This window comes from Xenopus tropicalis, chromosome 8, assembly GCF_000004195.4.
Source record: "Xenopus tropicalis strain Nigerian chromosome 8, UCB_Xtro_10.0, whole genome shotgun sequence".
NCBI lineage: Eukaryota > Metazoa > Chordata > Amphibia > Anura > Pipidae > Xenopus > Xenopus tropicalis.
Window position 1 is genome coordinate 133,991,371 of NC_030684.2, and position 22,163 is coordinate 134,013,533.

Consider the following 22,163-nt stretch of genomic DNA (forward strand, 5'->3'; position numbering starts at 1 on the left):
ATTTATTTATAAAGCGCCAACATATCCCGCAGCGCTGTACAATAAGTGGGTTTCATACATTGGGCATACAGAGTAACATATAAAGCAATCAGTAACCGATACAGGAGGGGAAGAGAGCCCTGCCCAAAAGAGCTTACAATCTACATTATTATTATTAACATTTATTTATAAAGCGCCAACATATCCCGCAGCGCTGTACAATAAGTGGGTTTCATATATTGGACATACAGAGTAACATATAAAGCAATCAATAACCGATACAGGAGGGGAAGAGAGCCCTGCCCAAAAGAGCTTACACTCTACATTATTATTATTATTAACATTTATTTATAAAGCGCCAACATATCCCACAGCGCTGTACAATAAGTGGGTTACATACATTGGACATACAGAGTAACATATAAAGCAATCAATAACCGATACAATTTTTATTCATTTCAGTCCCTTCCCCAAGAGCTCTTAAGTCCCCCCCAGGTAGCGCTACCTACCTCAGAGTACCTTCCCCTTTGGAAAGGTGGCTGCTCCCACGTAGCAGGCAAGCAAGCAATACCTGTCCTCACCACCAGGGGACACACACGGAGATTCCACAGAGGCCTCAGTAATCACCAGCAGCCCCGCAGGCTTTTCTCTTTGCATTCTGAACTCACACAATTGGCACTGGCTGCTCACTCTGTGTCTCTCTTTCAAAAGCCAGCAAAACAAAAGGATCTCCCTTTTTGAACTGCTGGGCCCGCAGGAAGAGGAGGAGGAGGAGGAGCAGAGCCGCACTGACAGGGATGATGATATACAAAATGCTTCTCTTGCTGGGTTCTGTTTATTGGGAGTGAAAAATAAGGGGGGTTGATAAAAACTGCCAAATGGCTGTAACAAGGTGATAAAAAAAGAAAAATCTACCCCTAGATAGTAATTTAGTGAGACTGTTTAAACAAATGCATCATAAAAAAATAAAACAATAACATAGACATATATTTCCTGCAATACAAAAACGGTCAAATAGAATAAAATGAAGTAAAACTTCCCTTAAAATTACAATTAGGGATGCACTGAATCCACTTTTTTTGGTTTCTGAATTATTTAGCTTTTTGTTCAACAGCTTTCCAGATTGGAATTTCAGCAGCTATCTGGTTGCTAGGGTCCAAATTACCTTAGCAGCCAAGCAGTGGTATGAGTGAGAGATTGGAATATGAATAGGAGAGACCTGAATACAAAAATAAGTAATAAAAAGAAACAATAACTATAAAATTGTAGCCTCAAAGAGAAGGCTTCCAGGGTCAGTAACCCTCATTTAAATGTTGGAAAGAGTCAGAAGAAAGCAAATTATTTAAAAACTATAAGAAATAAATAATGAAGACCATTCGAAAATTTGCACACCCATCAGCCTGAAGTCACTCACCAAAGGGAACAACCAGGGGAGTCTCCAAGCTGCTGTGATCTATATGGCAGGAGTAAGTGGCGCCCTCCTCTGGTGTTACCCCCACACTGACTCTGATCTGATAGGTGCCATCAGGGTTTGGCAGGATCTGTGCTGCCTCCTCTGAGTGAATCTCATCTCTCCCATTCTTTATCCACTTCACTTCCACATCTCGGGGGTAGAACCCATACACCCGGCAGTGCAGTTTGGTGCCACTCTCTGACTCTGAGCTGGAAACCTTCACTTTGGGGGGAACTGGCAGGAAAAGTGAGAAAAGCCATTGGTTATTGTAAGCAAATACAATACATAGTAACATAGTAAGTTAGGTTGAAAAAGAGGCACGTCCATCATGTTCAACCATAATGCATATATATAACCTGCCTAACTGCTAGTTGATCCAGAGGAAGGCAAAAACCACATCTGAAGCCTCTCTAATTTGCCCCAGAGGGGAAAAAATTCCTTCCTGACTCCAAGATGGCAATCGGACCAGTCCCTGGATCAACTGGTACTAAGAGCTATCTCCCCTACCCCTGTATTCCCTCACTTGTACTGAGAGCTATCCCCCTACCCCTGTATTCCCTCACTTGTACTGAGAGCTATCTCCCCTACCCCTGTATTCCCTCACTTGTACTGAGAGCTATCCCCCTACCCCTGTATTCCCTCACTTGTACTGAGAGCTATCTCCCCTACCCCTGTATTCCCTCACTTGTACTGAGAGCTATCTCCCCTACCCCTGTATTCCCTCACTTGTACTGAGAGCTATCCCCCTACCCCTGTATTCCCTCACTTGTACTGAGAGCTATCCCCCCTACCCCTGTATTCCCTCACTTGTACTGAGAGCTATCTCCCCTACCCCTGTATTCCCTCACTTGTACTGAGAGCTATCTCCCCTACCCCTGTATTCCCTCACTTGTACTGAGAGCTATCCCCCCTACCCCTGTATTCCCTCACTTGTACTGAGAGCTATCCCCCCTACCCCTGTATTCCCTCACTTGTACTGAGAGCTATCTCCCCTACCCCTGTATTCCCTCACTTGTACTGAGAGCTATCCCCCCTACCCCTGTATTCCCTCACTTGTACTGAGAGCTATCCCCCCTACCCCTGTATTCCCTCACTTGTACTGAGAGCTATCCCCCCTACCCCTGTATTCCCTCACTTGTACTGAGAGCTATCCCCCATACCCCTGTATTCCCTCATTTGTACTGAGAGCTATCTCCCATACCCCTGTATTCCCTCACTTGTACTGAGAGCTATCCCCCCTACCCCTGTATTCCCTCACTTGTACTGAGAGCTATCCCCCCTACCCCTGTATTCCCTCACTTGTACTGAGAGCTATCCCCCCTACCCCTGTATTCCCTCACTTGTACTGAGAGCTATCCCCCCTACCCCTGTATTCCCTCACTTGTACTGAGAGCTATCTCCCCTACCCCTGTATTCCCTCACTTGTACTGAGAGATATCCCCCCTACCCCTGTATTCCCTCACTTGTACTGAGAGCTATCTCCCCATACCCCTGTATTCCCTCACTTGTACGGAGAGCTATCCCCCCTACCCCTGTATTCCCTCACTTGTACTGAGAGCTATCTCCCCTACCCCTGTATTCCCTCACTTGTACTGAGAGCTATCTCCCCTACCCCTGTATTCCCTCACTTGTACTGAGAGATATCCCCCCTACCCCTGTATTCCCTCACTTGTACTGAGAGCTATCTCCCCATACCCCTGTATTCCCTCACTTGTACGGAGAGCTATCCCCCCTACCCCTGTATTCCCTCACTTGCTAAGAATCCACCCAGCCCCTTCTTAAAGCTATATAATGTATCAGCCAGTACAACTGATTCGGGGAGGGAATCCCACAACCTCACAGCTCTCACTGTCACAAACCCTTTCCCAATATTTAAACGGAACCTCCCTTCTTCTAAACGGAGTGGGTGCCCTTGTGTCAGCTTGAAGGACCTACTGGTAAATAAAGCATTTATGAAAAAGTTAAACAAAAGTGGACCCAGTACAGAACCCTGAGGGACCCCACTGAGAACCTTATTCCAAGTAGAGAATGTGCCATTAACAACCCCCCTCTGTACCCGATCCTGTAGCCAGTTTTCTATCCATGTGCAAACGACTTCACTAAGACCAATAGACTTTAGTTTAGAAAGCAGTCATTTGTGGGGAAGGGTATCAAATGTTTGGCAAAATCTACACCTGCCCCCTACCAGAAAAGCATTTGGTTTGGCTGCATTCGTATTACTATGTTAATTTTTCATGAAAATGTATGTTTCTTTTCTTACTAATTTCTTTCTAACAATGACAACAGATGTAGCCCAATACGATGTTCTTTTTTTGCAACGTTTAGCAAGATGTTTATAATATGAGTCTTTGTTCCAGTTGTTTCCTTGATTTTAAATACATACATGGTTAACCCTTTCCCTGCCAAGCATGTAGCTTCTACGTGCTGGCATAAAAATTAGTTGTATGCCAAGCACGTAGAAGCTACGTTTCCCATAAAGACAGCGTGTTCTCTGCACTCGCCGATCAATCCAAATGCAGAGACGTGCTGCCAGGCCCACAACCCCCTAGGCAACGAGCTTACCGGCGCTGCTCCCTCCTGGGCCCCTCCGATCACCTCTGTGTGACCCCAAGTCGCAGCGACGTCATCAGGACATTCCTGCTGCTTGGGGTATTTAATCCTGCCCCTGGCGCTGCCCCCTTCACTCGTGCAGCGTCATAGAGCCTCTTGGAGCCTGCCTGCATCCCCCTGCGGTCTTCCAGCACCAGCGATCTGCCTGCCTGCCTTTGAGATCTGCCTTGCCTGCCCCAGGTACCAATTTTGCACCATTTACACATCCCACTAATTGTAATTTATTTGCTGATTTTATTTTTTTTTGCAGTTTCCACTTTTTTTTTTGTTGCACAGGCATACACTTACACACACATATACACACCTATTCACAAACTCACACGCATACACACACTCCTTTTGCAAGTGTGCACACATACATATTTTTTACTTTGCCTTTATTTTCCATTTTTAGCCTTTACACACTAATCACTGTTTCATTAGTTTTATTTTATATTATTGATTTTGTTTCATTGCTTTTTCAGTTCTGCATTGTGCTTTATTTCTGTTTTATTACTTGTTTTACTCTATTACTCTGATTTCTAAGTTCTGTGTTATACTTTTATTTCTGTTATATTATATATATACACTGTTATTACTGTTACCTTGATTTTGCAGTGTGACAAGTGATCAGGTAGCCTGAACGCAAGTCACACGGCATAATCACATTTTTCTTGCATTGTTCAGTGATTTTGTGAGTTTTCAGTTCTGCGTTGTACATTGATTAGTTTTATTGCTTGTGTTACCTTGATTTTGCATTTTTCAGTGGTTTCATTGCATTTTAGATTGTGTTGCTGTTCATTTACTGATCTTGCTTATTGATCTTGGTTGTATTTACAGAACTTTGCGTGTGTTTTATTTCAATAGTAATTAGGTCATAATCACTTTTTTGTATATTCAGTGATTTTATTGCATTTTTATTTGTGTGTTGCTTTTTTTATTTGTGTGTTGCATCTACTGGCTTTTGCTTTTTTTTGGCGTGTTCTGGATTGTTCCTGATTGTTCTTGGTTGTATTTTTTTAGGGAGTTCAGAAGTTCAAGGGAGTTTAGGGGGGGGGTTGAAACCAAAGCTGCTTTTTTTCTTAGCCAGATCTTACCTGTTTTTTTTCTACTCTCTGCCTTGCCTGTGTTGCAGTAGTTTATCTTTGCATAGCTGTTAGATTTTTCTGGCTTCTGATCAAATTCTGATTTACTTGATTTTTTGTGTGACTGATTGGGAGCATTTTAGACTAGGGTGTTATATTAGTTTGAAAATATTTTGTTGGCAACATGGCCAGAAAGTTGTTCTCAGTTGAAGAGGCTGCTGCACTGTGCATGGCCTCTAGCTCGGAGGAGTTCAGTGACTCTGATTCCGAGTATGTGCCCCCTGGTTCAGAGAGTGACTCCTCTACTAAGGTGTCATGGTGTAGTAGTAGCACGGTTAGTGCTCTTGAGGAGTCCATGGAGGTAGAGTGTGCAAAATGAGGGAGAGGGTGATAGGGCTGATGCTGCAGCTGGAGGAGAGCCTGCGTGGAGGCCTCCTTGTAATTTTCCCCCTGAGATCCCCCCTTTTACTGCAGTCGCTGGTGTTAAGGTGGACACCAGGAATTTTGAGCCTATTGACTTTTTTCAATTGTATATCACTGAGGCCATCCTACAGGATATGGTCCTCTATACAAATTTATACGCCGAGCAATACCTTACCCATAATCCCCTACCTAGGTATGCTCGAGCGCAGGCATGGCATCCCACTGACATTGCCGAAATGAAAAAGTTCTTGGGACTCACTTTAGCTATGGGTCTCATAAAAGCAAATTCTTTGGAGTCCTACTGGGATACCACTACTGTGTTGTCTATCCCTGTTTTTTCTGCCACCATGCCGAGAAACCGGTATCAGCTACTGCTCCGGTTTCTGCATTTCAATAACAATGCAACGGCTGTACCCCCTGATGAGCCCGGCCATGACAGGCTTCATAAATTGAGGCCCCTTATAGATAGCCTGTCTGAGTAGTGTGGAGAAGTGTATACCCTCCCAAAACATTTGTATAGATGAGTCCCTTCTCCTCTTCAAAGGGTGCATCACATTTCGGCAGTACATCCCAAGCAAGCGTGCCCGCTATGGGATAAAATTTTACAAACTGTGCGAAAGCATTTCGGGGGACACCAGCTATTTCATGATATATGAAGGCAAGGACTCCCAATTAGACCCCCATGGTTGTCCCGTTGATTTGACTGTCAGTGGCAAAATTGTATGGGAGCTCATCTCTCCACTTTTGGGCCAAGGTTACCACTTGTATGTGGATAACTTTTACTCTAGTATCCCCTTGTTCACTACCCTATATTGTTTAGATACTCCAGCCTGTGGCACTATAAATCGTACCCGAAAGGGACTGCCCAGGGATCTGGTCTGCAAAAAACTTAATCGTGGAGAAGTTTATGCCCTAGGAAATGATGAGCTCCTTGCCATAAATTATTATGACACAAAAAATGTATTCATGCTGACGACAATCCACAATGAGTCAGTAACTGTGGTACAGAGAGTTGGTAGGCCCCCTAAAACAAAACCTCTCTGTTGCAGGGAATACAGCAGGTACATGGGTGGCGTTGACAGAACTGATCAACTCTAAAACTAAGGCCTGGTACAAAAAAGTTGGTATATACTTGATTCAAATGGCCCTTTGAAATTCATACGTTGTATATAAGGCAGCAGTACCAGGCCCCAAATTATCCTACTATAAATACCAGCTGCAGATAATCCCTGCCCTGTTGTTTAGTGGTGTAGAGGAGACAGTGCCTGAGATGCTCCCTAGTGACAATGTGGCCCGATTGATTGGGAAGCACTTTATTGATACGCTTCCACCCACACCTGGAAAAGTGTTTTCCCATAAAGCTTGCAGAGTGTGCCGCAAAGGGGGTATAAGACGAGATACATGGTACTACTGCCCTAAGTGCCCTCGCAACCCCGGGTTATGTTTCAAACCATGTTTTGAAATATACCATACTCGACTGCACTATTGAAAGGGTAATAAATTGTTGTGCACTGATGGAATTTATAATAATTATTGGCATCCCGCTTTGTGCAAAATTAATATAATAGCCTTATGGTTTATGTATTCAGGTCAGAATTTTATGTCGTGGTTAGTTTGGGTGTTTCCTTACCTAAAATGTTATGTTAGGTTATGTATAGCCAACTAAGGTGTTGCGTGACGGACTGGGCCCCTAAAAATTTGTGGTGCATGATGATCATGATGTTTCATCTTGCCTGCGGATGATTTCATCTCCCCTGCTGATGCCACCAGGTTTTTTTTTTACGGACACCTCATAAGCGACCCTTTCAGGGCAGTTGCTACGGCTATATGTATTTCTGGGTAACATTTTAGGTTTTACTAGTGTACAGGGCAGTACTAGTGTTTCAGGGCAGTTGCTAAAGCTATATGTATTTCTGGGTGACATTTTAGGTTTTACTAGTGAACAGTATTAGGTCTCCATGGAATATTTTTTTTTTTTTATTATTTTTGCAGTTAGGGTCTTTGTTTGCAGAAGTGAAAAGAAAGTTCTAGTTTGTTGGTAGATGGGAGTTAACATTTCAACACTTATGCTAATTGTAGTCTTTCTCCTTATTATGAGTAATAGTATTGTTCTGATGGCATAGCTCTTTTGGTTGGAGAGAAACTGGTGAATTCACAACTCATTAGCTCAGCTTTCAATGCAGATATTGAGGCCTTTATTTTGGGCAAGTTATATTTTGTTCTTGGTGCAGGCATTCAGCTTTTTTCAGAATTGTGTTGCTATGCAACTTATGCAATAATTCATTATTTCACGTCACCTCTTTAGCCATACCCCCCAACTGTCCCGCTTTTTATAGCGCATCCTGCTGTTCCAGATAGTTCAATGAATGTCCCGCATTTCCGTAATAGATTACGGCACTGTGTATGGGGGGCACTGTGTATGGGGGGTACTGTCTTTGGGGGCAATTGGGGGCAATGTGTATGGGGGGGTACTGTCTTTGGGAGCACTTTCTATGGGTGTATTGTGTATGGGGGGGCAAAACTGGTACATAGTTTTAACTCACTTATAACTGACTGCCTGAGGGTATAGCACATTTGGGTCTGATCCCGCCATTTCAACTATGTATAAGGAGTATTTATTTTTTTTTAAAAGTGGGGTGTGGTAATTGGGGCCACAAAAGTGGGCATGCACAAAAAATTGCCGCGCTGCGCGCACCAAATCTGTCCGACCACAAATTTCTACAGAGAACTGCGTCCACAATTTTGCATGTAGGAAAGCAAGAATGGCGCTGCTGAATAGCTACACGTGTGCACTTTCAGAAAACATATAGTTTGTGGGGGTATCTCACATGTAAGGGGGTTTTTAGACTGACAAACTGCATGGAGTGCATTTAGAGCGCAGCTCCAAACTTTCGAGCTGAAATTGCTCTTATGTATTGCCCCTGTTTTGGGCTGTTTGGAGGCCGTGTCTTTAGGTGCACCCATGCATGTGGGGTATCGTTTTGTTCAGGACAAGTTGTAGATTGATATTCTAGTGAGTTTTTTCCATTGTTATGGCAATTTTGTGAAGAAATCTAACTTTGGATCGTTTTTTTCTTTATTTCAGGCCAAACTGCAAACTTCTACAGAGAACTGCGTCCACAATTGTGCATGTAGGAAAGCAAGAATGGCGCTGCTGAATAGCTACAGGTGTGCACTTTCACAAAACATATAGTTTGTGGGGGCATTTCACAGGTAAGGGGGTGTTTAGACTGACAAACTGCATGGAATGCACTTAGAGCGCAGCTCCAAACTTTCCAGCTGAAATTGCTCTTATGTATTGCCCGTTTTGGGCTGTTTGGAGGCCGTGTCTTTAGGTGCACCCATGCATGTGGGGTATCGTTTTACTCGGGATAACTTGTTCTTTCATAACCTGCCTTCATTTGAAAATTTTCATTGGTGTTTTATTCTCAAATTTACTTTGGACTTTGTGACTGTGATAGTGTTTCAGAAAAAAAAAAAATTCAAATATTTAGAGCAAAACTACACCACAACTAAAGATATAGAGGTGTGCAGTTTCTAAAAATGTGTGACTTTTGGGGGTATTCCATTTCTGTCATAAGATATGCCATGTTAAAATAGAGATGGCCTTTTCACTTTTTTTTTATGTAAAATTGCACAAAATGCTGTTTTATTATTGGGGTGTCTTCTGGACAAGAAAAGTGGGTTACCAATACATATTTGGTATTGTTGGATTCAGCAGAATCAGGGCTTTTACAAACAGTAAAATGTTTGTAAGTTAATGTAATCATTCTTGGAAAAAAAAACACAAAATAAAAATACTTTTTTTCTTTATTTCACTTTTTTTAACATATTTCACTCAAAAAATGTGTTTAATCTCCAGAAAAAGTACAACATTTTATTATAATGTTCAAGCCCAGTTCGTTCCGGAAAAAAATCATATATAACATGTGTAGCCCACTTTTGCTGATCTCTGTGGCACTACCCACTGGAGCACTATACTTGGCGCTACAGGAGTCCTGAGCCCCCGCTTACTATGGGGGTTAACTAGGATTTCTCCCAAATGGCGTGCCTCCACCCAGGGATGGTGTTGTGGAACTATAACCCACACCCTGGGAAACGAATCAGAATGCTTTACCCCTCTTGGGACCCACGTACTCTTGGCAGATGTACCCCACCACCGGGGTTATTCCTTACCAGCTTGGTAGTGGTCCTCTGGGCTTGCAGATAGTCACAGCAGACACAGTACTGATAGTGAAATAGATGCAACGGTTTATTAGGGCAGGACCTCTCCAGGAGTGGCATATACAATTCAATCACAGTGTGCAGGGCTGTATCTCCTCACTACTCATTGAGAACTTGCGCCAGAAGGCACCTCCTCTTGGGGCCCTTCCCGGTACTCACGCTAGGCAGCCTCACCACAGGCAGCCCACTCCGGTACTCTCGCCTAAGCCCCCTCAGATCCGGCCTCCTGGACTAGCGGTGACCTTGTCCACCTACCTAGCCACTTTATGCCCTGCACTCCAGCAGATGTAATGCTGGGAGGTCTTAACCTCACTACCACTCCTGGAGGGGCAATGTCCGCCCATTCTAAACTCCTTGGTGTCCTACATGTCACTCCTAGAGCGACCTATTACAGAACTTCTATCACTAAGCTGTACCTGGGGTACTCCTACCTGGAGCTATCCCCAAAATGTCTGCCTGCTCACATGGCTGCATCCCCTTATATGGGCCTATGCACCACCCTGTGGCCAAAACCCGAACTACAGGTATACACCCTATTAACTATTTAGAACCCAGGCATCCTAGTGTCCCTGTTAACTATCACCACCCTGTGGTCTGTCCTAGGGGTTTCTGGCCTAAGGGCCCAGTTTTGGTAAACCCCTACACATGCTTTATTTCATGTAGGTTTTCTTGTCAAGAAACCGAAGCAAATGTAATGAGTGCAAAATGCCTAAAAACGGCTTGGCAGTAGATGTTCACTTTTGGGACAAATCGGCTGGCAGTGAAAGGGTTAAAGGCCACCAGCAAGAGCTTCAAGCGCCCTTAAGATCAACCAGACCATGGTTGCAGCATTTCATGACACAGTAGATTCAGAATTTAATGACACTGTGCCCAAGCATTAAACGGCAGCCCAGAATTTGTATAACACCTTGAAGTGACCCAACAGTTCAATATACACTGGATTCAGTATTTCATGACCCAGTGGCCTTCAAATTGTGACACAGTGGACCAGCATTTCATGACACACCGGGCCCAGTCATTGGATCTATAGAGTTTGCAAACTGCTCCTCATAGAGAACAGACACAAACAGGTTTAGATACTGTAGAAATAAACAAAAAAAATACCAGGATGTGAAATGTATAGCATTAGCATTTACAATAAAAAAACAAAAACAAAGAGTGGTTGGCATCAATCTCCATTGTGGTAGGGCCTTTAGGGTAAAAGCTCTACTTGAATAATGGACAATCTCTACATGATATGTGTGCACCACATACTTTAAAGAGATACTGACACCACAAATTAAACCTTTTTTACATCTATCATAACACTGTCTTTGCAAGAACTTTATCATTTTGCCATAAAAGTATTTGCCTGATGCTTTTACATTACCTGTCTGATCCCCCATGTTCCTCTATGAGGGGGCGGCCATATTTGTCCGTCAGCATTGGAAGCTGTAACTGACAGGCTGAGAAGGGACAGTCAGGTTTAAAAACTTCAAGTAACAATTACTTACAAAAGCAAACCAGTCAGTGAAAAACCATTAACACAACCTATAGGTAGCTTTTTATGTATATTGATATTTTGAAAAGTAGTTTTTTTCATGTCAGTATCACTTTAATGGGAGGGGCAGTATTGGAGCAGCTTCATTGAAAATCATATGAACATTATCTTATGATCTCACCTTTCTTCTCCAAGTCAGTTGATATGATAGGGAGATACAGCTTCAGGTTCTCGATGCAGTCATTTTCTACATACACCTTACTATCAGTTGGATCATAACGTATATTCCATAGGTGAGATACCATCACCGCCTCTTGTGTTACAGGCACATACACCACTCTCTCCTTATCAAAAATAAAAAACTCCTTCCCATCAAAGGCAATCTCCTCATATCCACCAATGGTGCCATCTTCATGCAGCTCACAGGCACACTTCCTCTGGTAGATATGGGTATCCCCTGCAAAAGAAATATACTAAATATGTAAGATTCTATGCCCCATAAAAGGCACCAGGTTTACCCAGGAGCAGTACCTCATAGCAACCAATAAGATTTTTAGACAGGTGACTAGTAAATGCTGCCTGCTGATTAGTTGCTATGGGTTACTGCTCCTGAGTAACCCTGTGACTTAGCACTCATTGATAGCAATCTAATGCAGGCCTGACACTTTAAAAACTTAAAAAATAATACATTTATTATAACTATTGGATTCATCACAAGGTTATCAAGGTTAATAAACATGAGTCAGTGTACTGCACACACATTGTATTATAAACAAATACAATCAGTATAGCCGGAATGGCTGGATTACCTAGAAAGGTCCCTGACATGATCCTTAATCAGTCATCCAGGAGCCCTTTAGAAAGAATGCTCTGAAAAAACACAATTCCATACCCAATTCACTAAGTAATTCCTGTGCTATTTGATGGCAATTATGTTTAATATAAGCTACACCTATGTGCACCCAGTTGGCTTTATGTGAACTTTTGGATATATATATATTATCCACAATGCTTCCACAATGCTTCCACAATGCTTCCAAATACGAAAATACTGTTAGGCCATAGAGACCATTTTAAAAATAATTACATTTTTTAAGTGATTTCCAGTGTATCAATTAGTATAAAACAGTACCTTGTACCTGATTGGAACTAAGCTCCATCAATCTCTGTTGGTGGCAAACCAATCCTATTTCATTTATTAAATGTTCCAGACCTGCTTGATGAGTTAGGCATCAGTAGTATCAGGGGAAGGTCACTTGGTTAACAAGAGCAGGGAAAAAGATGATGACTTAGCATATGGAGCAACATCAGGGGGGCACAAGAGGTTCTGCTTATGAACCACTTTTGTCTTGGTCCTACTTCTGTTAGGCAGTGACTACAAAGCATCAGGCACAATGCACATCACTGCAGTGGCCCCCATATTGGGAGAATTGCTCAGTTAGGCAAAATATCGCTCACACCATCTGCAGTCTGTTATCATACTACTCAACTAAAGATCCTAAGCAGCGGTAAAAACATAATTCATTTCTTATGATATTTGCAGTATATTTTACACTCACCTTTTGATTTATTAAAAAATCCCATTAGAAAGTTCAGCCTGTGCCTTTGCCAGACTTCATATTCCTGAGCGTATTTGGTCTGATTTTCTATGTGCTCAGAAAGTGCATTCAGTGATGGAGCCAAAGCCTGGGCGCACTGTGTGTCACTGTTGTACCTTCCATACTGCAAGCCGTCTATGTACATAACAACTGAATACTGAGGAACATCGTAGCCTGGAACTGATACCAGGGCTATACGATACTGCAGGGAGTGACTTCCTAGGGGAGCAAAAATATACATTTTATTTACATGTATTTACAGTTTATAATGGCAGTGAGGAGAACAAGTATTTAACTAACATGGGACAAACAACAGAATTTGAGCAGTTACATAGTTAATTTAATAGTCCGTCAAATTCAACCCCCAGTGCACAAATATACACATACATCTATACACCTGTCTCTGAGACAGAATGAGAGGGAACAGGTAACATCTGGAAGACAATGTGCAGAGGGGGCACCTAAACCCTATTAGTGCAGAAATTTTTTAAACCAAAGTATTGTTAAAATTCGAAAAATTTGTGTTTAAACGGTCATTTGTTTCCATTAATCCTCTTTATTTTTCCCAAACAGGAAGTGCTCCAGCAGCCATTTAAGGAGCATTTTTGGAGCATTGGGGCTCATCCTTGCAAAACAAAAATGTGTTTAAATTTCACTTGAAACTAGGTGAAATAGAAAACGATGATGGGATTAAGCTGCTGAATAAAAAGCTAAATAACTCATCTACCAGAATATCATTCTCTACTTCACACTAAAAGTTAATTTAAATGCAAACAACCCCTTTTATGGTATAAATGATGTATCATAACTCTCATATCATCTCTCTATGTATCAGATCTCTAAATACTTCAGCGCTATATAAGTAATAGATAAAAATGGATTCGTCAATTATAGACTGCGGAGACTTATTCCCTCCCTTCCAACCTTCTCCCCCCAATATAAACACATGGCGCAAGAGAAACACACCATTTTTTTTTTGTGGGTGGGGTTCGGCCACAGCTTTATTAAAGAATCCATCAGAAATAGTTCTTGCCATGTATTTCAAACTTTCCCAAACTTCACAACAAACTTTTTCGCTGTTATTATAACAAATGCCAGCCACTGCGAACGCAGTGGGCATGTGGAAACCACCAAACAACACCTGAAATTAAATGGCCAAGGACTAACACCTGCCCTTTGCTGTGACAGACCACAATATATATATATATATATATATATATATATATATATAAATATACAACATATATCAAATGTTTTGATAAAAAATTTTTTTTTTGAAGAATCAAAACCTGAAAGGAAACATACCGTATATACTCGAGTATAAGCCGAGTTTTTCAGCACAAAAAATGTGCTCAAAAACTCAGCCTCGGCTTATACTCGAGTATATACGGCTGACCGTACCGCTCCCCATACTGCTCCCAGTACTGCTTCCTGCTGCGTCTTCTCTGTCTGCTGGCAGGTGTGAGCGGGGGACCGGGTCAATTCACGGACAGGGGAACGCACATTCGGTGTGCTCTGACACTGGTGACATTCGTGCACGGGATGGGGGGTGCAAGCGCCGGTAAAGTTGTAGTGTGGCCGTCCGCGTGTGATGATAGGTGGGATCTCCAGCCGGCATGACCTCGCTTCCCATGAAGCAAATAAATCAATAATATTCGGCGCACTCTGACACTCCGGCATGACCTCGCTTCCCATCAAGCAGCTCTGACACTGCTGACATTCGCGCGCAGTGTCAGAGCTGCTTGATGGGAAGCGAGGTCATGCCGGCTCTATACTGGGGCTGCAGTAGGACGGGATGTGGGGGGTGAAGTTCAGCTAATAATATTCGGCGCTGCTGACTGCTGACATTCTGACACTGCGTAGTGATTTATCTGCCTGATGGGAAGAGAGGTCATGCCTGCTGGAGATCACACGCCGATGGCCACACTTCAACAAGCTTTACTGGAGCGTGCACCCCCGCGGATGTCAGAGTTAGTGCACTCCCATATCTTCTGTGTTTCCATGACCTGTAAGATCCTCTGTGTATGTGCTGCTGTTTGGTGGGAATGGAGCTGCAAGGCACAGTCTGATTATTCTGCAATCTCCTTTAGTCACATGCATGTCTCGTGTGTGCACTTCATTGCTTTTAGTTTTATTGTCTTTCATTGCTGTGTTTTTATATGATATGAACATGACTTGTAGAGCAGCAGGACTAGCAACAACAATTTCCCAGCATGCACAGTCAGCCTTTAGTGCTACAATGGGAGTATGGTGTGCTAGTACAATTAGGCAGGCATAAGGTAAATGCTGTGTATATAATGATGTTTAATTTTTCCTTAAACCAGTGAACTGTTATCTTTCTAGCTGAACTTCAGCCCCCACATCCCATCCTACTGCAGCCCCAGAATAGAGAATGGTAGTGTGAATGCCTGTAACTGATGAGAGGGAAAGGGGTTAAAATAGCTGGTGTGCATTGTCTCATAAATCACCTTGTGGTTTGACACACTATTCTTTCTCCACCCTGGTTCTGTTGCTATAGCTCTCTTTTCTACAATACTAGCAGCTTCTACAGTGTTTTAAAGGACCAGTAATGTCATGTTGGGCCGCACTGGTATAATGTGTTTGCTTCAGAAATGCCTATAGTTTGCATGGATAAGCTGCTGTGTAGCCATTTGAAAAGTTTGAACTGCAAATATAATGTAAAGAATATTTATGTTCTCTCCCAGCAGTGCAGTTTAGTAAGACATTTATTTGTAAATGACATAATGAAAAAGGACATACCTTTCCCACCCTAGGCTTATACTCGAGTCAATAAGTTTTTCCAGTTTTCTTAGGTAAAATTAGGTACCTCGGCTTATATTCGGATCGGCTTATACTCGAGTATATACGGTAAACATGTAAGCTAAGCGAAATTACAGCCTATAGTTCCCTAGCTAAAAGCGCTTAAACAGGGAGTGGGGGGAGGGAGATGCTGCTCCGTGCTGCAAGATGAGATGCTGCTGTGAGAGAGCTGGCAGGCAAAGGGGAGGGGGGAGCATTGAATCTTCCTTTCCTGCCCAGGAGCTGCGCAGGTTAACTCCTCATGCGCTGGAGGGAAATAAGCCCTGGCTAACTCCACAGTCCCTCAGCGCTTTCCTGATGTATTTCAGTGCTGTCTAGCAGGCAAAACAGGGGTATTAGCAAGGGGTTTCAGTGTAGCTGGGCCCATGCAATCCTATTGCAGCTGTAAAACTGCTGACATTTAATTTATTACTATATGCTTGCTCCTAGACACAGATTATAAAGGTATAAATAGTCATTAAGAAACTGCATTTCACCATACAAATCAAGCATACGAGCACTGTTAGTATTAGTCACTGGTCCCTGAATCCCCCAACAGGACCCCTGTGCAGCCCTGGTTGAAAATGATTTTTTCCATAATACACACTCCTATCTGTTAACATAGGAGTTAAATATGCAGTTGCCATTACCCATAACAACTAATCATCTACTAACTGTAATTATCAAACCTTCACAGATAATTGCTGAATAATTGCTGTCAATTTATATTTGATGCAGTTTTGCCTCTGGGTTAGTGAGCGGGTTAGCACTACTATTACTCATTCCTTTTCCTTCTATTTACTTAAAGGGGACATATCCTATAAAAATTATAATATAATATAGAAGGATTGTGCTTAAAAAAGATGTATTTCAGACTGATTTATTGAGAAATTCTCCAAAACCCCACTAGTCCCGCCCATCTGTTCCACTTCCTGCTGGCTGAATTCTCTGGATGAGCTGGGGAGCTGACGGCCCTCCGTACGCTGCCCTGTAGGATAGGAACCAATCAGCAGCTAGGCTGACCCGATAGGGCAGTGCTGTCCAACTTCTGTGGTACCGAGGGCCGGAATTTTTCTGACCTACGTGGTGGAGGGCCGATAATGGAAGCCAGTTTTGACCACTCCCCTTTTTGAAACTGCACCCACTTGAAACCACACCCATGTTATCACATGACCATACCCATATTAATGGTTGTAGTACAGCAAAAACCTGCCATACTCTGCCTTCCCTACCCTGCCTGTGTGTGCCATACTCTGCCTTCCCTACCCTGCCTGTGTGTGCCATACTCTGCCTTCCCTACCCTGCCTGCATGTGCCATACTCTGCCTGCCCTACCCTGCCTGCGTGTGCCATACTTGGCTGGTTTGTGCGATACTTGGCCTGTGTGTGCCATACTCTGCCTGCCCTACCCTGCCTGTGTGTGCCATACTCTGCCTGCCCTACCCTGCCTGTGTATGCCATACTCTGCCTGCCCTACCCTGCCTGTGTGTGCCATACTCTGCCTGCCCTACCCTGCCTGTGTGTGCCATACTCTGCCTTCCCTACCCTGCCTGCATGTGCCATACTCTGCCTGCCCTACCCTGCCTGCGTGTACCATACTTGGCTGGTTTGTGCGATACTTGGCCTGTGTGTGCCATACTCTGCCTGCCCTACCCTGCCTGTGTGTGCCATTCTTGGCTGGTTTGTGCGATACTTGACCTGTGTGTGCCATACTCTGCCTCCCCTACCCTGCCTGTGTGTGCCATACCCTCCCTGCCCTATCCTGCCTGTGTGTGCCATACTCTGCTTGCCCTACCCTGCCTGTGTGTGTCATACTCTGCCAGCTCTACCCTGCCTGTGTGTTCCATAGTCTGCCTGCCCTATGCTGTATGCACACAAAGGCAGCATATAGTGACACAATGCTGGCACTGCTCCTACAGTCTGCACAATAACTATATATTAAAAAACTTTTTAATTGCAGTACCATCTTAGTATATGTTCTTTTTGTAGTATGCAGGGATTATTTGTGGGTTTCTACTGCTCCTACAGCCTGAGGTGTGAACAGGGGAACAATGTGGGTGATTACAGCCTGAGCCTGAGGTGTGAACACTGCAGGGGGTGAACAATGCAGGGATTAAAAGGTGTGAACAACACAGGGGATTACATGTTTAAACAATACAGGGGGATTACAGCCTGAATCTGAGGTGAGAACCATGCAGGGGGGGCAGTTAATCACAGTACTGATACCATTTAAAGCTTACACAAGAGTAAGCCATACAGGTGGGGGGCCACACAGAGGCCCACGGGCCGCCAGTTGGACAGCACTGTGATAGGGAACTGAAGCCTGTCTGTGCTTGTGTGAGTGCAGGGCTGTGATTGGCTCTCCCCCTCCTACTGTACTTCTGGCAGGGACCATTAGGACACGCCCACTCTTCATTTCAAACTCGGACAGAGAAGTGATCAGATCTATAGGGAGCTCCAATAAAAGGGGCCATTTTTACAGAGAGGATTAATTTTTAGCTCAAAGTGAAACCAGCCCCATATATTATTCATAATTGCCTACAGGGTTAGGGTTTTCCCATTTATCCAATATGTCTCCTTTAAAGTGCAGTGAACATGCACAGAGTGGGCAGTAGTGATGAGCGAATCTGTTCCGTTTCGCTGAAAAATTCGCGAATCTTTCAAAAGATCCGCAAAATGCCTGGTAAGCAGCTACCCCACATGAGTGGTAGGGTACCAGGAGTTGCAGGGAGTTCGGGTCCCAAGAGGACGTATATTGGAATTTCCCAGGGGGGAACAATATAGTTCCAACTATACCCACCCTGGGTGGAGGCACGCCACTTATCAATATATCACCTGTCCCCCATAATAAGCAGGGGCTCAGGTCTCCTGTAGCGCCACAGGCATGTTAGAAGCACCAAAGTAGCCAAGAAAAGGTTACAGTTCCTTCGTTCCTCTTTCTCTCTGTGCTCTGCTTGAACCCCCCCCCCATCTCTCTGTCTGTGCTCTGATGGTTGCCACACCCCCTGTGCCCTATTAACGGAAAAAGGTCAAAACAAACAACTATGATTGAAAAAAGCAATCTTCTACTAAAAAACATTTATTTTCACAGCTGTGACATTTTTCTCTACAACTCCCTGCACCTAGTAATATACTATTCCAGAACAACAGCTGCAGCTTTGTATTCCCTGCAACTCCCTGCACCTAGTAATATACTATTCCAGAACAACAGCTGCAGCTTTGTATTCCCTGCAACTCCCTGCACCTAGTCATATACTATTCCAGAACAGCAGCTTTGTATTCCCTGCAACTCCCTGCCCCTGATCATATACTATTCCAGAACAACAGCTGCAGCTTTGTATTCCCTGCAACTCCCTGCACCTAGTCACATACTATTCCAGAACAGCAGCTGCAGCATTGTATTCCCTGCACCTAGTCACATACTATTCCAGAACAGCAGCTGCAGCATTGTATTCCCTGCACCTAGTCACATACTATTCCAGAACAGCAGCTGCAGCTTTGTATTCCCTGCAACTCCCTGCACCTAGTCACATACTATTCCAGAACAACAGCTGCAGCTTTGTATTCCCTGCAACTCCCTGCCCCTGATCATATACTATTCCAGAACAACAGCTGCAGCTTTGTATTCCCTGCAACTCCCTGCACCTAGTCACATACTATTCCAGAACAGCAGCTGCAGCTTTGTATTCCCTGCAACTCCCTGCCCCTGATCACATACTATTCCAGAACAACAGCTGCAGCTTTGTATTCCCTGCAACTCCCTGCACCTAGTCACATACTATTCCAGAACAGCAGCAGCAGCTTTGTATTGCCTGCAACTCCCTGCCCCTGATCATATACTATTCCAGAACAGCAGCTGCAGCTTTGTATTCCCTGCAACTCCCTGCACCTGATCACATACTATTCCAGAACAACAGCTGCAGCTTTGTATTCCCTGCAACTCCCTGCACCTAGTCACATACTATTCCAGAACAGCAGCTGCAGCATTGTATTCCCTGCAACTCCCTGCACCTAGTCACATACTATTCCAGAACAACAGCTGCAGCTTTGTATTCCCTGCAACTCCCTGCACCTGATCACATACTATTCCAGAACAACAGCTGCAGCTTTGTATTCCCTGCAACTCCCTGCACCTAGTCACATACTATTCCAGAACAGCAGCTGCAGCTTTGTATTGCCTGCAACTCCCTGCCCCTGATCACATACTATTCCAGAACAACAGCTGCAGCATTGTATTCCCTGCAACTCCCTGCACCTGATCATATACTGTTCCAGAACAACAGCTGCAGCTTTGTATTCCCTGCAACTCCCTGCCCCTGATCATATACTGTTCCAGAACAACAGCTGCAGCTTTGTATTCCCTGCAACTCCCTGCACTTGATCATATACTGTTCCAGAACAACAGCTGCAGCATTGTATTCCCTGCACCTAGTCACATACTATTCCAGAACAGCAGCTGCAGCTTTGTATTCCCTGCAACTCCCTGCACCTGATCACATACTATTCCAGAACAACAGCTGCAGCTTTGTATTCCCTGCAACACCCTGCACCTGATCACATACTATTCCAGAACAACAGCTGCAGCTTTGTATTCCCTGCAACTCCCTGCACCTGATCACATACTATTCCAGAACAACAGCTGCAGCTTTGTATTCCCTGCAACTCCCTGCACCTGATCATATACTGTTCCAGAACAACAGCTGCAGCTTTGTATTCCCTGCAACTCCCTGCCCCTGATCATATACGGTTCCAGAACAACAGCTGCAGCTTTGTATTCCCTGCAACTCCCTGCACCTGATCATATACTGTTCCAGAACAACAGCTGCAGCATTGTATTCCCTGCAACTCCCTGCACCTGATCATATACTGTTCCAGAACAACAGCTGCAGCATTGTATTCCCTGCAACTCCCTGCACCTGATCATATACTGTTCCAGAACAGCTGCAGCTTTGTATTCCCTGCAACTCCCTGCACCTGATCATATACTGTTCCAGAACAGCAGCAGCTTTGTATTCCCTGCAACTCCCTGCACCTGATCATGTATCAATGTGCAGAAAAAGTACATGATCCAGTGCAGGGAGTTGCAGAGAAAACAAAGACAGCTGTTATTCTATAACTGGACAGCAGTACATACTAATGTGCACTGTTTGTAGATCTTATAATTTAATAATAGATGCAGGAAGTTGCATAGTGTGTAACAATGTTTTATGGACTATATAGATTGTTATGTCCACGTTCATCTGTGAATCATGCACATTGGCTTTGATATATATACCATTGCACTATAAACAAAGGAAAATGTTTTAAAATTTTACAACTAAGCTTATTGATGAATAACCAGTTTATTGATCTGGCAGCAGCACAAGCAAAACTATGCAGCCAGGGAGCAGAGACAGAGAAGGAGGGAGGGGTTTCCCTGCTACTGTTGAGTAAAGCCTGTCAGTCAGTGCTGTGACCACTCCCTGTGGGAGACTGAAGGACACGCCCATGTTTATTTCACTCTGGCATCTGATTAGAGAGGAGGGTGTGTATGCAGCTCTCATATAATGACAGTTTTAGGAGGTAAACTGCTTTCAAAACATCTTTCTTTCTGCATCATTTCCCATTTTGAGGGATGGTGAATATTATAACTGAATATGGACTTTATATAAAATGTCTCCTTTAACCTGCTATAGCTTAGCTTATTAGTAGTTAGAGACATAAGAGAGAAGTGAGTAAGAAGCTCACAGGGTAAGACTTACCACAATATACTGCTGGGATACTGAGGCTGAAGAGCAGAAGCGCAACGGACAGCATTTCTACAGCATTCTTGCTTGGCCAAAAGGTTTATAGTTAAACCAGACCCATACTGTATGTTGATATTTTGTCAGTATAAGAGGCAGCATTGTCAGCTGGTAGAAAAGTCAAAACCTTTAGCGTTCAGATGCGGTTTGTGCTCAGTCTACTTCCTCTGTGTCTCTGTTTTCTCCTTATAACAAAGTTTTAGTGGTCAGGATGTTTCCGCCCAACCAGTGCAAAGGTTCCTCAAAAATGAAACTAAAAAACCTTTCAGAGCCATCGAATAGTAAACATGTTGCTGTGCTGTGTCATTCTGTTATTCAGCCCTTACAGCAGTATATTTATATATGTATTATTCTGTGCTCTTCTCATTCTTACAGACTGGCCACTGACTTGCACTACAGCAATCAACAAGCTAATAAGAAGCATCTGATTGTATTTACAGCTGCCGGAACATGCACAGAATCTGTACTAAAATGGATGCAAATTTGCATTTGTCAGTAGGAATGGGGCAGGTAGGTTTGAATGTAGCATTAATGCATTCTCCATTTTGTGTCTGTAACCCTATTTTGGCTACTGTTGTACTTTTAACACGCAATCACCTGTGTGTGGCGCTACAGGAGCCCTGAGCCCCCGCTTATTATGGGGGACAGGTATGATATAAATGAATGGCATGTCTCCTCCCTGGGATGTCCTCCTTGGACCCGGACTCCCAGTACCTTGCCCCTCCCTTGGGGTAGCTGCTTACCAGGCAGT

General features: G+C 43.7%; 1 protein-coding gene across 1 annotated transcript; it reads right to left on the reverse strand.

Moving 5' to 3' along the window:
- Nucleotides 1–539: 539 nt before the first annotated feature.
- LOC100494618 (major histocompatibility complex class I-related gene protein) lies at nucleotides 540–21,569 on the reverse strand. Its single transcript, XM_031890831.1, has 5 exons — nucleotides 21,371–21,569; nucleotides 12,793–13,050; nucleotides 11,415–11,690; nucleotides 1,394–1,666; nucleotides 540–810 (listed from the first exon to the last, which is right to left on the reverse strand). The coding sequence occupies exons 1-5, from the start codon at nucleotides 21,423–21,425 to the stop codon at nucleotides 644–646; spliced, it is 1,029 nt and encodes a 342-aa protein (XP_031746691.1). The 5' UTR covers nucleotides 21,426–21,569; the 3' UTR covers nucleotides 540–643.
- Nucleotides 21,570–22,163: the final 594 nt, after the last annotated feature.

Coding starts and splice junctions, on each gene's coding strand:
- LOC100494618 (XM_031890831.1), bottom strand. CDS start 21,425: ATGCTGTCCGTTGCGCTTCTGCTCTTCAGCCTCAGTATCCCAGCAGTA. Junction 11,691..12,792: donor ATTTTTTAATAAATCAAAAG/GTGAGTGTAAAA, acceptor TTTCTTTTGCAG/GGGATACCCATATCTACCAG. Junction 1,667..11,414: donor AACTGACTTGGAGAAGAAAG/GTGAGATCATAA, acceptor TTTTCCTGCCAG/TTCCCCCCAAAGTGAAGGTT.